General features: G+C 38.0%; 3 protein-coding genes across 8 annotated transcripts; 2 read left to right on the top strand and 1 right to left on the bottom strand.

The window, feature by feature from the left end:
• Positions 1 to 401: 401 nt before the first annotated feature.
• Positions 402 to 2474, top strand: LOC117126175. The gene has a single exon (XM_033273677.1). It carries the CDS (start codon positions 985 to 987, stop codon positions 1267 to 1269), a length of 285 nt encoding a protein of 94 aa, XP_033129568.1. The 5' UTR covers positions 402 to 984; the 3' UTR covers positions 1270 to 2474.
• Positions 2475 to 2768: 294 nt separating this feature from the next.
• Positions 2769 to 4816, top strand: LOC103874192 (lysM domain-containing GPI-anchored protein 2). 2 transcript variants are annotated; one of them, XM_009152608.3, is made up of 4 exons: positions 2769 to 3668; positions 4071 to 4164; positions 4295 to 4482; positions 4568 to 4816. In XM_009152608.3, the coding sequence occupies exons 1-4, from the start codon at positions 3002 to 3004 to the stop codon at positions 4675 to 4677; spliced, it is 1059 nt and encodes a 352-aa protein (XP_009150856.1). In that variant the 5' UTR covers positions 2769 to 3001; the 3' UTR covers positions 4678 to 4816. The 2 variants fall into 2 exon arrangements, with proteins under 2 accessions (XP_009150856.1, XP_009150855.1); XM_009152607.3 differs by having other exon boundaries at positions 4071 to 4194.
• A 1097-nt stretch (positions 4817 to 5913) lies between these two features.
• Positions 5914 to 10661, bottom strand: LOC103874190 (protein NLP1). 5 transcript variants are annotated; one of them, XM_033273603.1, is made up of 6 exons: positions 10239 to 10661; positions 9788 to 9852; positions 8837 to 9749; positions 8221 to 8268; positions 7164 to 8127; positions 5914 to 7001 (listed from the first exon to the last, which is right to left on the bottom strand). In XM_033273603.1, exons 3-6 carry the CDS (start codon positions 9689 to 9691, stop codon positions 6253 to 6255), a joined length of 2616 nt encoding a protein of 871 aa, XP_033129494.1. In that variant the 5' UTR covers positions 9692 to 9749; positions 9788 to 9852; positions 10239 to 10661; the 3' UTR covers positions 5914 to 6252. The 5 variants fall into 5 exon arrangements, with proteins under 5 accessions (XP_033129494.1, XP_033129496.1, XP_033129493.1 ...); XM_033273605.1 differs by having other exon boundaries at positions 10261 to 10661; XM_033273602.1 differs by having other exon boundaries at positions 10194 to 10660.
• Positions 10662 to 12150: the final 1489 nt, after the last annotated feature.

Here is a 12150-nt window from a genome sequence, read left to right as displayed (position 1 = left end):
ATTCTATTTACGAAACATAGAATAGAATTGCACTTATACAATCTCTCTTTGTGCAATCTCTCCCTCTATCTATTTTCTCTATCACCATCTTTGTCTCTCTCCATTTTTTCATCTATGTATGTATCTCTTTTTCTGTTTCTCTTTCTTTCATTTTTTCTTTTATTTCTTTCTCCAATATGTAATGTTCAAATAATGTAGTGTTATATTCTATAATATTTATAAAATATAGAATAGAATACCCTCCCTCCCTCTCTCCCTCCCTCTCTCTCTCCCTCTCCCTCCCTCTCTCTCTCCCTCTCCCTCCCTCTCTATCCCTCTTCCTCTCTCTCTCCCTCCCTCCCTCCCTCCCTCCCACCCTCCCTCCCTACTATAGATGTACGTTTGTTTGAAATGATCTATTCTATATCGACATTTGAAATAGAATGGTACATGGCTGTTCAGTATGGTATACAAACGCTCATGTGATACGAAGGACTTCAATGTCCATTAATGTGGCAAAAAGACACATTTTCCAAGCCATGGTTATATTCTTAATTTTTTTCTTATTATGGTTATACAACAAATTCTCCCTAAATTTTTATGTAATTATGATAATTTGTTTATGAACATTTTCTATTTTAATTATAAGAAACAATTTTTTTTTTCTCACTGATCTTACAATTTATTTTAATTATATGTTTTTATGTCTTTAGCAAATTAGAAAAGGAAAGAACCCATAACCAAATCTATAGTTAGTTAAATTAGATAAGTCTTTAAGAGTGCATGTAAATAATTCAACAAAAGAAGATAAAATCCTATTCCAATATGTATATACGACCACCTTTTTAATACTAAAGTAAACTAGGAAACGAATAATTAGGCTGTATATATATAAACAACTTAGATAGATCGACTCTTAAAAATCATAACTTAAATCTACAACAAGCTTTTTCCAACATCAACAACAAGAAAGCCCTAAAGTCCTGATCAAGTTTCTCTTCGACAATGGCGAACACTTGTAGAATCAGCTTTATCAGCATCATAGTCCTCTTGCTCTTCACTAATCACTTAGCTCTTTCTTCTTCTGCACGGCTCCGATTTATAGAAGGTCAAGATCTTGTTCACGGAAAGCAAAACAATCTTTTGAAATTTGATGAGATTGAGAAAGCTGATAAGGCACGTCTCGATTACTTGTTTGGCATGATTGATGATGAGGCCGAGACCAATAGCGCTGAGGAGGTTGATTGTAGCTTGCCTCCGTGTTGCTCCAAGCCTCTATACGTCGACTAAAACCCTTAGCCTTCCAAGCTAACGATGCGGGTTCGATTCCCGCTACCCGCTCTAAATTCTAAATTGTCCCCTTTTTATTAGAGACAATTTTCTCTATTAGAATTGTCTAAAAGGTCTTATAAGCAGGTGCTCATAATCTATGATGATTCTGCTTGTACGAGGCATATGAAAGAGAACAATACATCTTCATTCACGGAGATGAAGTAACTGAATCAATAATAGCATAGGAATTTGGAAGTTTAATGTCTTTCTATTTATTTATTTTTTGGTTGTCGTTTTCTTTTTATGGTTAAATAAATCAGAGTTTAGGGTTTTGCACTTAGGATAGAGTTTCATTGAAATTTGATGATTAATGTGAGATTTACTTGCCATCCGAATTACATGTTATGCCCTTAAACAATTATATTTTTATAATAACATAGAAATATTTCATACACCGTAATATGCTTGCTATACATGATGCAATTCACTCCATAATCCTTCTGATTTGTTTTATGCCTTTTAAAAGAAGAGACCTGTTGAGGCGACATACCTCCCTGTTAGATTCAAGCTAACCCCAAGGAAAGCAGCATTACACTAGAACTATCAGTTAGACTATCTCCATTAATTGATCATATATAGCTCTAATCAGACATTGTATACAGCTACAAGGTAGAAGAATCAGGAGCCACAAGCCGCTGCCTTCTTTTAACAAATCTTCTTTCGTAATATTCAGTACAAAAGAGAGACGTGATTTTGATTCTAAGTAAACTCTTTAAGTGTGGCACAACAAATAACCCTGAAGAGCAGGAAACACTTAAAATAGAAGCTTAATCAAATCATCTGTGTTCCAAAAAAAATAAAAAATCAAGTCATCCCTAGCTTTGAGACAATGACATACGGATGTCTTGGTTTCGTATACCTGTCAGTGGACCGAAATATATTTGATACTATGGCACACGTGTCGACAACCAGAATTCAAACTCAAACAATTTTGCTAAACATCTCCATTAACCATAGGACCTAGAATCAGAGAGACAGTTTACAGACCTTCAAGGTAGACGAGTTAGGTGCATGCTGAAGCATTTTAACTGCAAGTCATCAAGTATTCCATGTTTTATACTTCAAATGTAAATGCAGCAGCTCCTTAATTCCTCTTTAGGTGTTTTCCGTATTAACTTGACCATTCGTTTTCAGTCACCTTCACCATGTAATAACTCCACCTTTTAGTTTAATGAAAATGGCCCTAAATGAATTCGTGATGTTCCGTTTTTAGTATAGCTGTTTTCGAGTCAATCTTCATCCTCATGGCCAATTATTAGTTATCATTTTTTTTGTTAAAGGATTTAATTATTAGTTATCATAGTTTATTCCAACAAAGTATAAACCATCGTTACCTTACACAAATCATTTTTCTATCCTCTTCTATTCGAATCTTTCATTGAAGTGTTTAGTAGACTTTTAGTATACTAATAGTCTTTATCATGACATTATTAGCCGAAACAAAAAAAAATATCATTACAATAATCATCATATTATTATGAAATTATCGACAAGTCACGGCGTGTTAATGTAAACTACTAAACGCAAGTCTGTTGGAAGTCTTGTGTTCTCATTTATCTTCTCTCAAAAGTCAACGGTCAAACTCCAAAAGTCTCCTCCGGCCAAACTCTCTTCCTCGTCCTTTTAAACCACACAAATCCGTCTGAGAGAGACACACACCTGACAACTCTCCGGCAACTAACAAACAAAAATGGAAACTTCCCGTTTTACCCTCCCCCTTCTTCTCCTCGCCACCTCCTTCCTCCTCCCCCTCTCCGCCCAAATGACCGGCAACTTCAAATGCGGCTCTCCCGGCGACTCAAACACCACGTGTCGCTCTCTCGTCGGCTACTCGACCAAGAACGCCACAACGTACGCCAGCATCAAAACCCTCTTCGCCGTGGAGAACCTCCGCTCCATCCTCGAAGCCAACAACCTCCCGCTCTCCACCACAGGCGCTCAGCGCGTGAACCCAAACCAGGTCGTGCGCGTACCGATCCCTTGCACTTGCTCAAACGGAACCGGCGTCTCCACCGATGTTCCGGTTTACACCGTCAAGCAAGGGGACACGCTCTCCGCCATCGCGTCCGAGCTGTTCGGAGGGTTGGTTCGTTTCCCGAGGATCAGCGAGATGAACAAGATCCCCAACGCGAACGAGATCGTGATCGGTCAAAGGGTGTGGATCCCTTTGCCGTGTAGCTGCGATAAGGTGAACGGTCGAGATGTTGTCCACTATGCACACGTGGTTAAATCCGGAAGCTCCCTCGGCGCGATCGCTGCTCAGTTTGGAACTGACAACGGGACGCTGGCTACGCTCAATGGGATCTCCGGCGATGCTCAGCTCCTCGCTGATAACCCTCTCGACGTCCCTCTCAGAGGTACAAGACTAGTTTCATTTGACTATCTAGATGGATAAATGTAGTTGGGTTTGAATTCGAAAAGTCTGTTACTTTAAGCTGTTTCATTGAACGAAACTAGTTGGGTTCGATGTTTTAGTACTAATTGATTATTGGGTTTCTGAGTTTGGTAAGAAAGTTAATTTTTTTTTAACTTTTTAACTCAACGTCCAGTTACAACAAAAAGTTGAAAAGTGTGTGTGTGACTGGCAGTTTCATTTGACTATCCAAATAGACAAATCTATTGTTGTTTGAACTTGAAAAGTCTATGACTTTACCTGTTTCATTGGACAAATCTAGTTGGGTTCGATGTTTTAGTACTAGTCGATGATTGGGTTTCTGATTTCTTGAGATAAAGTCATGAACTTTTAACTTTTATTGCAGCCTGTAGCTCTTATGTAAGGAACAACTCGTTGGATGCTTCTTCTATGCTTTTGCCTAACGGATCATACTCAATCACTGCAAACAGTTGCATCAGGTGCTCTTGTGATGCGTCAAAAAATTGGACGTAAGTGATTACTAGTCTTGGATTTTTATTTGTTTTAATATGACAAGATTGGTTTTTGATAGATTATGATGGTTTTTGGGTTTTGTGTGTTTGTGATCAGTCTAAGCTGTGAAGCTTCTCAGCTTAGGCCTACGACCTGGCCAACTTGCCCGCCTACACGATGCCCAGGAGGACAAAATTTGCTTCTAGGTAACACGACTAGTACCTCTTGCGGACCTCGTTCTTGCGCCTATGCTGGTTACTCGGACCAGACAATCCTCACAACCCTTTCTCCAGATCCTTGTTCAGGTTTGTTTGATTAAGGTTCTTACACATTTTTTAGTGTGAAGTGGTGATTATTGAGTTAATAATTTGGGTACATTCTGATGACCAGGTTCTGATGGTTCTACACCTTCTGGTAACTATGCTTCAACGTTCAGCCCAAGCTTCAGTTTCGTGGTGTTGTTGATTCAGTGTGCTCTGTTCTGTGCATGCCTTCTCTAGTTATGTAATGATTTTGTGTTTGTGAGTGCGAATCTAAAGTACAGTTCGTGATTGAAATAAGAACATTGTTCCACAAGAAACATGGCTTTTTGTGTTTGTATCTATGTATTATATTCAAAATAATTTCAACTTTTGACAATGGTACCAGACCTAGAAAAACAGTAACTAGAGAAGGCATACAAATATATCATCAACAAGAAAATAGTTTGAAAATTCCTCAGCAGAAAAGACAACTTAACATTGCATCAACTCTTGCTCCAAAAAAAAAAAAAAAATTGCATCAACTCATCATCTTACACGAGAAATATCAAATAATTAAACCCATAAACCATATCACAAAATTCTAGTCACAGTTGAGAATTCAGACAACAAAACATGAACATGTCTACTAATGACAGGTACAGGTCAGAAGAAACTGGAAAGAACCTAGCAAAACCCAAAACTAAGGACGATGAAACAAGAAAGAAAACTGTTGTTGTGAGTTCAATTCTCCTAGTGACAGCCTTCTGATATATAAATACTTCAACAATAATTAATTTACAGTAACATAGAGTAGGAATGGACTAGCAGCAGTAACTTTCCCCACTGTACTCCTGCTCTAAGCAGTACTGTTTGTAAGTTTATAGTCAGATACTTAGTCCTGTTCTCATTGAGTGGCATACTTTTTGATCACTGTCTCCATGCTCTAAGCAGTAGTATATGAGTTTAGCCTTACTATAGTTGCTATAAAGTAACTAAAATCTCTTACGGAGGTTAATATATCCCTATAACAAAAATATCTGACACTGATAATGTTCAGGAAGTCCAATCTATTTATAGAAACCTTCATGTTTGGTGTGACTGTAATTCAGAGTTGGACCTTCATATTTTGTCTGTGCAGCTGAGCCAGTAGAAGCAGACAAGAAGATATGTTTGGACCCAGATATGCTGTGAGAGAGACGTTTGCAAGGTAGTAAAAGACGTTCGGTGTGTGCAGTGAAGTAAGATACATACATAAATTGACATCAGTTGGTGAACACAATTGGCAAGACCAAGCTGGTGGAGAAAAGGGCCGCACCCTTTCATTACCAAATTTGAAGTCAGCACAACCTACATAATTGGAAAATATGAAAGCTACTACTATTATTGTGTTTTTTGTCCGCACAGTTTCTAACAATAGGACTTTGAGTGGGTACAAAGCGACAGTGTTTGTTGAAACATAGACATACATATTGTTCTTCATGTTTAACAAAGATCAGTTAAAGTGTGTAGATCATATTCAATATAGTGAAATGGATATTCTACATTCCTGGCACATTCCCTGAAATCAGACATTTTCCAAAACTATACAAGTGAACACACACATATATATAATACTGCAATTCAGTTATGTAGTTGCAAAGCTTAAAAACAAAGATGCCAAAAATACTTGCCTATATACAAAAAAAATCTGTCCAGACCATGCAGAAGACCAGTTACTATTGCCACTTGCAAAAAATGGTCTTCAAGGTATATTTTACCCACAATTAGAGGCTAAAATAGAAAGTGCCAATCTCTAATTCAGCAGAATATTTCTGGTGCTTTGAGTGGGTTTTATCAGGATGCACCAGTGCTACCAAAAGAACCTCCCAGTTTGACTTGAAAAGCGTCGTGCAGACTTATCTTAATTGTTTGGCTCTGTGATGATCTATGTATGTCGATACATTCCTCGAGATCCCCTTCACATTTCAGAAGAACCCATTCCTTATCATCGTCCAAGTACTTGAGATCAAACCAGGAAACGTCATCTATGCTGAAACGCCTAGCAATCTCTTGCTCCAGCTCTCTGTAGCCCCAGCTCGGAGGCAAAGTAAACCGTATTATGGCCTCACCAAATGTTGCTTTCACTTTAATGCCCCCTCCAGCTCTTAAGCTCTTGTTGCTACTACTACCTGCTAAATTTTCAAGAAGAGGAGGCTCCTTGAATGTTTTGTGAAGTTCGGCCTCACTGTGAGCTTTCTTTAATACAGCATCAGCCTCCTCAGCAACCTGCAGAGTGTTTGCAGTATTGGTGCTTGAACCAGAGCAAGAAGATGATGGTGACCTTGGTGCTGGTTTATCCTCTGCCAAATGCTGTATCTGTTCCTTATTTTTCAAGGAAGGGCCATTACTGGACATATTTGGGGAGCTCAACGCAGGGAAGCTTGAGTAGAATGAATCGAGTGGGAGAGATCCCTGTGCACCTTGAACTGAGTCCATAACGACTTGCAGTTTCTTCAACGAATGCCCAACCTTCTTGATTTTCCGGGAAGGCCATCTTGTTATTCCGTGGTGCCTGCATATCCTTTTCAAGGTAGTTGGACAAACTGCAACATAAGAACTAAACTCTGTCACAACACTGTCCAAGTGACCTCTGGAACGAAACTAATATTACATGATGTGGTTTCGGGCCTGAAGGATTACGGGCTTTGGTATCGGAAAAAAGAAGAAGCAATAACTATGTTTAAAAGTGTGCAGCGATTTCTTACCACCAATGCTCTTGGCTGCATCCTTGAGGCTTCCTGCAAAGTACTGTTGAAGAACCTCCAAGCCAATGATCTTTTCATTTTTGGATCTTCTCTTGTCCCCTGGTCTTCTACTCCCTAACATACTCCCACCACCAGTGGAAGCTGGTTCGGTACTTGGACCTGCGTCGACTCTGAGTCCTCCTGGCTCAGCTCCTGAAGGAACATTATTGGGGACTGAATCAAGCTGACTGTTATCCATGCCAGATGAGAGCTTGGATTCATCTTTTTTATCTTTACCCTTCTCGTTAGCCTTTATCATTTGGGAGGAGTCTTGCATATGAACTTCTCTCAAAGACTCTTCAGTTTCTGCTCCATTTAGTGGGCTCTCTGAGAGTACCATGTCCTCTCCATCAGGCAATACGACTTCCAACTCTAAATCTTTGTCAATGACAAGATTTGAACTCCTGAAATCCTGCTGCAGAGTCACAGACAGTGACTTAAGCATCTTCTCTTTCGCTTCAGTGTCAATACAGGACTTTGGAAAGAAGAACTCCAACACAAACTCCACCAAACCATTGCTTTTGCCCTTTAACGGGACTGCTAAAGCAGCGTGTAGTCCAGACACTTTAGCATGGTGCGCAAGCGCGTAGTTGGTCTTACTAAATATGGTCACTTCAGGCACAAAAAACAGTTTGGTCTCCTTGAATGCTTTCCCAACCATGCCTTCCCCTTGGAGAAGATGGTATTCAGAACATGCTTCCAGAAAACATTTGCTCTGGTCATCCAGGACAAAGCAAGCGGAATCTATTGTCGAAACGCACTGAGAAAAGTTCTCATCAGAATGTCGAGATCCACCTTTCCCCTGCCGATCACACGGGGCCCATGACAAAGCTAGAGGGAGATCATATGATCTGCAGACTGAGGCCAAGAAATCTGATATCTCAGGTAAAGCAGCATAGTAGAAATCATTATACACCTGCAGAAACTGAAAAAAAAAACATGGGGTATGACCTTAGTAAGTAATGCATGTCATTGTTTCTAGGACCTGTGAATGAAGTAAAGAGTAAAGTTAATGCACCTCAGTGCTTGGAGTTTTCAAGTTACTTGAACTCCTTAGATCCACAGCCTGCAAAAATAGAAGCATCTTTAAGATATTGTGGATACACTAACAAAACTTCTTACTCTTGTCACATACAAATTGATAAGGAATATGGATACAGAAAGATAGATGAAAGCAATCTCAGTCCAAACATATGCAGAAGATAACAGATGTGCAACACTAGTATTTTCTTACTTAAACTTAATAACTCTGAAATTAATACTCAAAAGTCGTCTCCAAACCAGAAATACTTTAAAAAAATCATTTAAAACCGTTAGGGCCGGAACGGAACCCACTCTGATACCAAAATGTAACACCCGTATTTAATCTCGATAACTCAATCTCTGAAATCTCCATTTATTAATACCCAAAGTCGTATCCAAAACCAGAAATACTTTGAAAATCACTTAAAACCGTTTAAAATCGAGTCCCCTTAACAGCAAATCCCAGGTCGGGGTGTTACAAGAAGATCCTTTTTTTTTTAAATTCTTTCTAAAGAGCACAAACAGGAGGCCCTCCACTGAAACAGACATTCATTCTAAGGTCTTAGTGGTGGTATTTGTCTAAACATGTGTGGTAAGAGAAAGAGAAAAACCTCAAGAGCTTTACAGATATTCTCAAGTTCTGGCCGGTAATTCATCTTCTGAGTTGTTGTGATGATCTCAACAACACCCAAACAAGTCCCACTACCTCTTTCAAACACAGGGACAGCAAGCGACCCACGGACATCACACTTTTGCGCTTCTTTGATGCGCGGATACTCTTCACTCCTAAAGAAACGTACATCAGGAGTCCACTCAGGCAGTTTCTGCAGGAAAACTCGGCCGGGGAGACCAACATCTTTCGAGCCCTCATCAGCAGGGAAGTTATAAGTCTCTGAAACATGTCTGTATTTCGCAAGGCTCGAGTATTTTTGGTTGAATAAATGTGGCTGAGCCAAAGTGGTCAAGAAGTTCTTCCCTTCCTGCTGAAATGGCACCCATATCTGCACAAGGAAGTCCTTATCTGGCACGGCCTCGTCGAGACCGCTTATAGCTCGTAAGAGTCTCTCCTTCACAGAGGAAGAAGGGCCTTCACTTCCTCTTGGAGCAATCCACCAACGCCTTGCCACCTCAGCTTCCTCTAGTAGAAACTTTTCTGCTTGCTCGGAACTTGATGCAACCTGGTTTAAAGGTTCTTGATTCGGCGTTCTCTCTGTTTCTTCGTTGGAAACGTTTTCTTGAAATGAGTTCTCAGAAAAGTAGAGGAAAGGGGTGTTGTCATTCACGGCGTTTGAAGCTGAAGCAGTTTCTTCTGACTGTTTTAAATCTGTTGTCTCTAGCCAACATCCATCAAAAAAGAGCTCATCCAAATCCAAATCCATAGGCATCTCAGGGAATGCCCCAAAGCTAGAATTAGGTGAAAACCCACCATTTCCTTCTCCTCCATCACTGCCACCATCCTCTTCCATATTTCCTTTTTAATTCTTTCTAATCTGGCATCCAACAGATCACACTAAAGCCCTCAAGTTCTCAAAGACTGCTCAGCTATCGTGCTTCTTTATAAGCGTCTTGAAGGTGGATAGATACAAGAGAAAAGTCCAGAGGACTAATGCTCCTCTACAAGCTAAATCTGAAAAAAGATGCAGAAAACTTCATCAAAAAACCCATCCAAGAACAAGAGAAGAATCAAAACAGTGTTTTGTCAACTTTCAAAGATTATATATAAGCAGCTTCTCTTTCAATGGAGAGTTGACTTAAAATAGGGTAACCAATCAAAGTAGTGCCATCAATTTTAAGTATGGACATTGAAAGTCTCCAGAGGAAAGTCATTGAAGCTCTAATCAGTAAATCAAAGAAAAGTCTTCTGAGAAAAACCAAACCCAATTCCAAAATCATTCTGATTGAAAAAAAGAAAAAAAGCCAAAAGAAAATCAAAGAGATTTAGTAAAGGTTTCAGGAAAAGTTACCAACGTTAAGATGATTTCTTGCAGAAAAGAAAGAGAGAGAAAGACACACATAAACACACAGATTTGGTTACCTCTGTGTAATTAGAAAGACATTACTGATCATATAAATGATGAGCAAATTCTCACAAAGCTTTCTGTCTTCTGTTGAATGGTGTTTCTTATTTTCTGCTCTTCTTCTTCTTCTTCTCTTATGGACACAAGTGGCTGATTGGAGGTGGGATTAGTCTATTTTAATCTCTAATAAGGTAAGGTGACTGATATGGGCTTGAAGATTCTTTCCCGATAACCAAGTGGACCCAGCAGAAAAAAAAAAACAGTTTCTTGGTTTCCAAAGACAAATCAAACTTGATCTGCTTTTTTTTTCCTGCAAAAAAGATCAAAGAGAGAGAGAAATGAACTTAGAAATTGAGTTGAGTTGCTAATGATCTTGCTAATGGTCTGGTTGGTATCTTGCCATCTTTTTGCCAGATCCAATTATTTTAGAAATTGACAAGTACATAATAATAAAATATTTAAATTAATTAATTAGATATAAGATTATCAATCATTTTTTAATGGTCACGTATGCGTACGTGCGTACTTTGGTTAAAATTGGCTGTAGACCGTAGGAGAAAGATACTTACAGAAGACATGTCTTCTTACATTCGGCAGGTGACGCTAATACTTTGACTTTCAAAAGTTATTTTTTCAGTTTATGATTATTTCTTCCTGACATAAACCCTAGTTTGGTTGATCAAGAAAAAAAACTAGTTTGACAGCTTGAAACGTCTCTTTATAAAACGGAGGCTGCGTGTGACCGGTATATAATTTCACAATGGCAGAAAAATTCGTGATTATGCATTTCGTTTTCCCATTCTCATTAATCTTTAAAATCAAAAGTTTATTTAACATCCTGGATTTGCCATTTATGTTTCGGTACAGGGGATTAAGTAAACTTAGAAAATATCATCGTCAAATATGTTCCTGGAATTGTACTTTAAGGTGACGTTAGTTTGTGCATCTGAAAAGTGCATCCTGTAAATGATTAAAGTGATTGATGAATGTGTAAATGTTAATAGCTCAGTTGGTAAGAATCTCTCCTATTGACCTCAAAGTCATGTTCAACCTAGGAGTGAGCGTTCGGGGTTCGGTTATGATTTATTCAGGTTTTGGGTTTTCGGATTTAAAGATTTCAATCCCATTCGGGTATTTTTAAATTTCAGTTCGGGTTTAGTTCAGATCTTTGCGAATTCGGTTCGGGTTCGGATAATCCATTTAAATTATTTTTAAAATTTTAATATTTATTATATGCTTAATTTTTTTCAAAATCTATAAAACAAAATAATACATTACATATAAATTTGTATAATATATGTCAAAATACCTAAAATTAACATATAAATTAGTTTGATTTGAATATTTGGATAGCAAATCAATAGATATTTCAAGTATTTTGGTGTTTTGAATATATTTTAACTATTTTAAACATTTACTTTTGACTATTTATATATATTTTCAAGTATTTTAGACAACTTAAAAGTATCTTATATATTTTGGATGTTTTTAATATATATATATTAAATCTAAAATAAATAATATATTTAGGTATAAAAATCTATTTTGGTTACATTCGGGTACTCGGGATACTTCGATTGGGGTCGGATTTGGTTTCGTTTCTTTAGATATCAAAATTTTAAACCCATTTCAGTTCGGGTTCGATACTACTTTTTTTGGATTGTGTTTGGTTTGGTTCTTCGGATCCGGGTTTTTTGTCCAGCCCTATTCAGACCTTACTATTTTACAATAAACGTAAATATAAGAAAGAAATATAGAACAGTTTACCTAATCAAACTATTATATATAGAATCAACATAAACCATTAATGTATAACGATTTTGTGCCAGGCCGTTTGTTTAAGTATTTTTTTGCACACGAAAATATAAAAAATGAACGGTTAAGCTAACAAAACCGTCAATTAATAC

The sequence above is a fragment of the Brassica rapa genome, chromosome A06 (genome assembly GCF_000309985.2).
Source record: "Brassica rapa cultivar Chiifu-401-42 chromosome A06, CAAS_Brap_v3.01, whole genome shotgun sequence".
NCBI lineage: Eukaryota > Viridiplantae > Streptophyta > Magnoliopsida > Brassicales > Brassicaceae > Brassica > Brassica rapa.
The sequence above is the reverse complement of the archived record's forward strand: the minus strand, read 5'-3'. Positions and strand labels throughout refer to the sequence as shown.

What these genes read in the sequence shown, in the direction of transcription:
- LOC117126175 (XM_033273677.1), top strand. Translation starts at nt 985, where the DNA reads ATGGCGAACACTTGTAGAATCAGCTTTATCAGCATCATAGTCCTCTTG.
- LOC103874192 (XM_009152607.3), top strand. Translation starts at nt 3,002, where the DNA reads ATGGAAACTTCCCGTTTTACCCTCCCCCTTCTTCTCCTCGCCACCTCC. An exon ending in GATGCGTCAAAAAATTGGAC is followed by an intron (nt 4,195 to 4,294) that starts GTAAGTGATTAC and finishes GTTTGTGATCAG; the next exon opens with TCTAAGCTGTGAAGCTTCTC. An exon ending in TTCTCCAGATCCTTGTTCAG is followed by an intron (nt 4,483 to 4,567) that starts GTTTGTTTGATT and finishes TCTGATGACCAG; the next exon opens with GTTCTGATGGTTCTACACCT.
- LOC103874190 (XM_033273603.1), bottom strand. Translation starts at nt 9,691, where the DNA reads ATGGAAGAGGATGGTGGCAGTGATGGAGGAGAAGGAAATGGTGGGTTT. An exon ending in ATATCTGTAAAGCTCTTGAG is followed by an intron (nt 8,269 to 8,836) that starts GTTTTTCTCTTT and finishes CTATTTTTGCAG; the next exon opens with GCTGTGGATCTAAGGAGTTC. An exon ending in TGAAAACTCCAAGCACTGAG is followed by an intron (nt 8,128 to 8,220) that starts GTGCATTAACTT and finishes TTTTTTTTTCAG; the next exon opens with TTTCTGCAGGTGTATAATGA.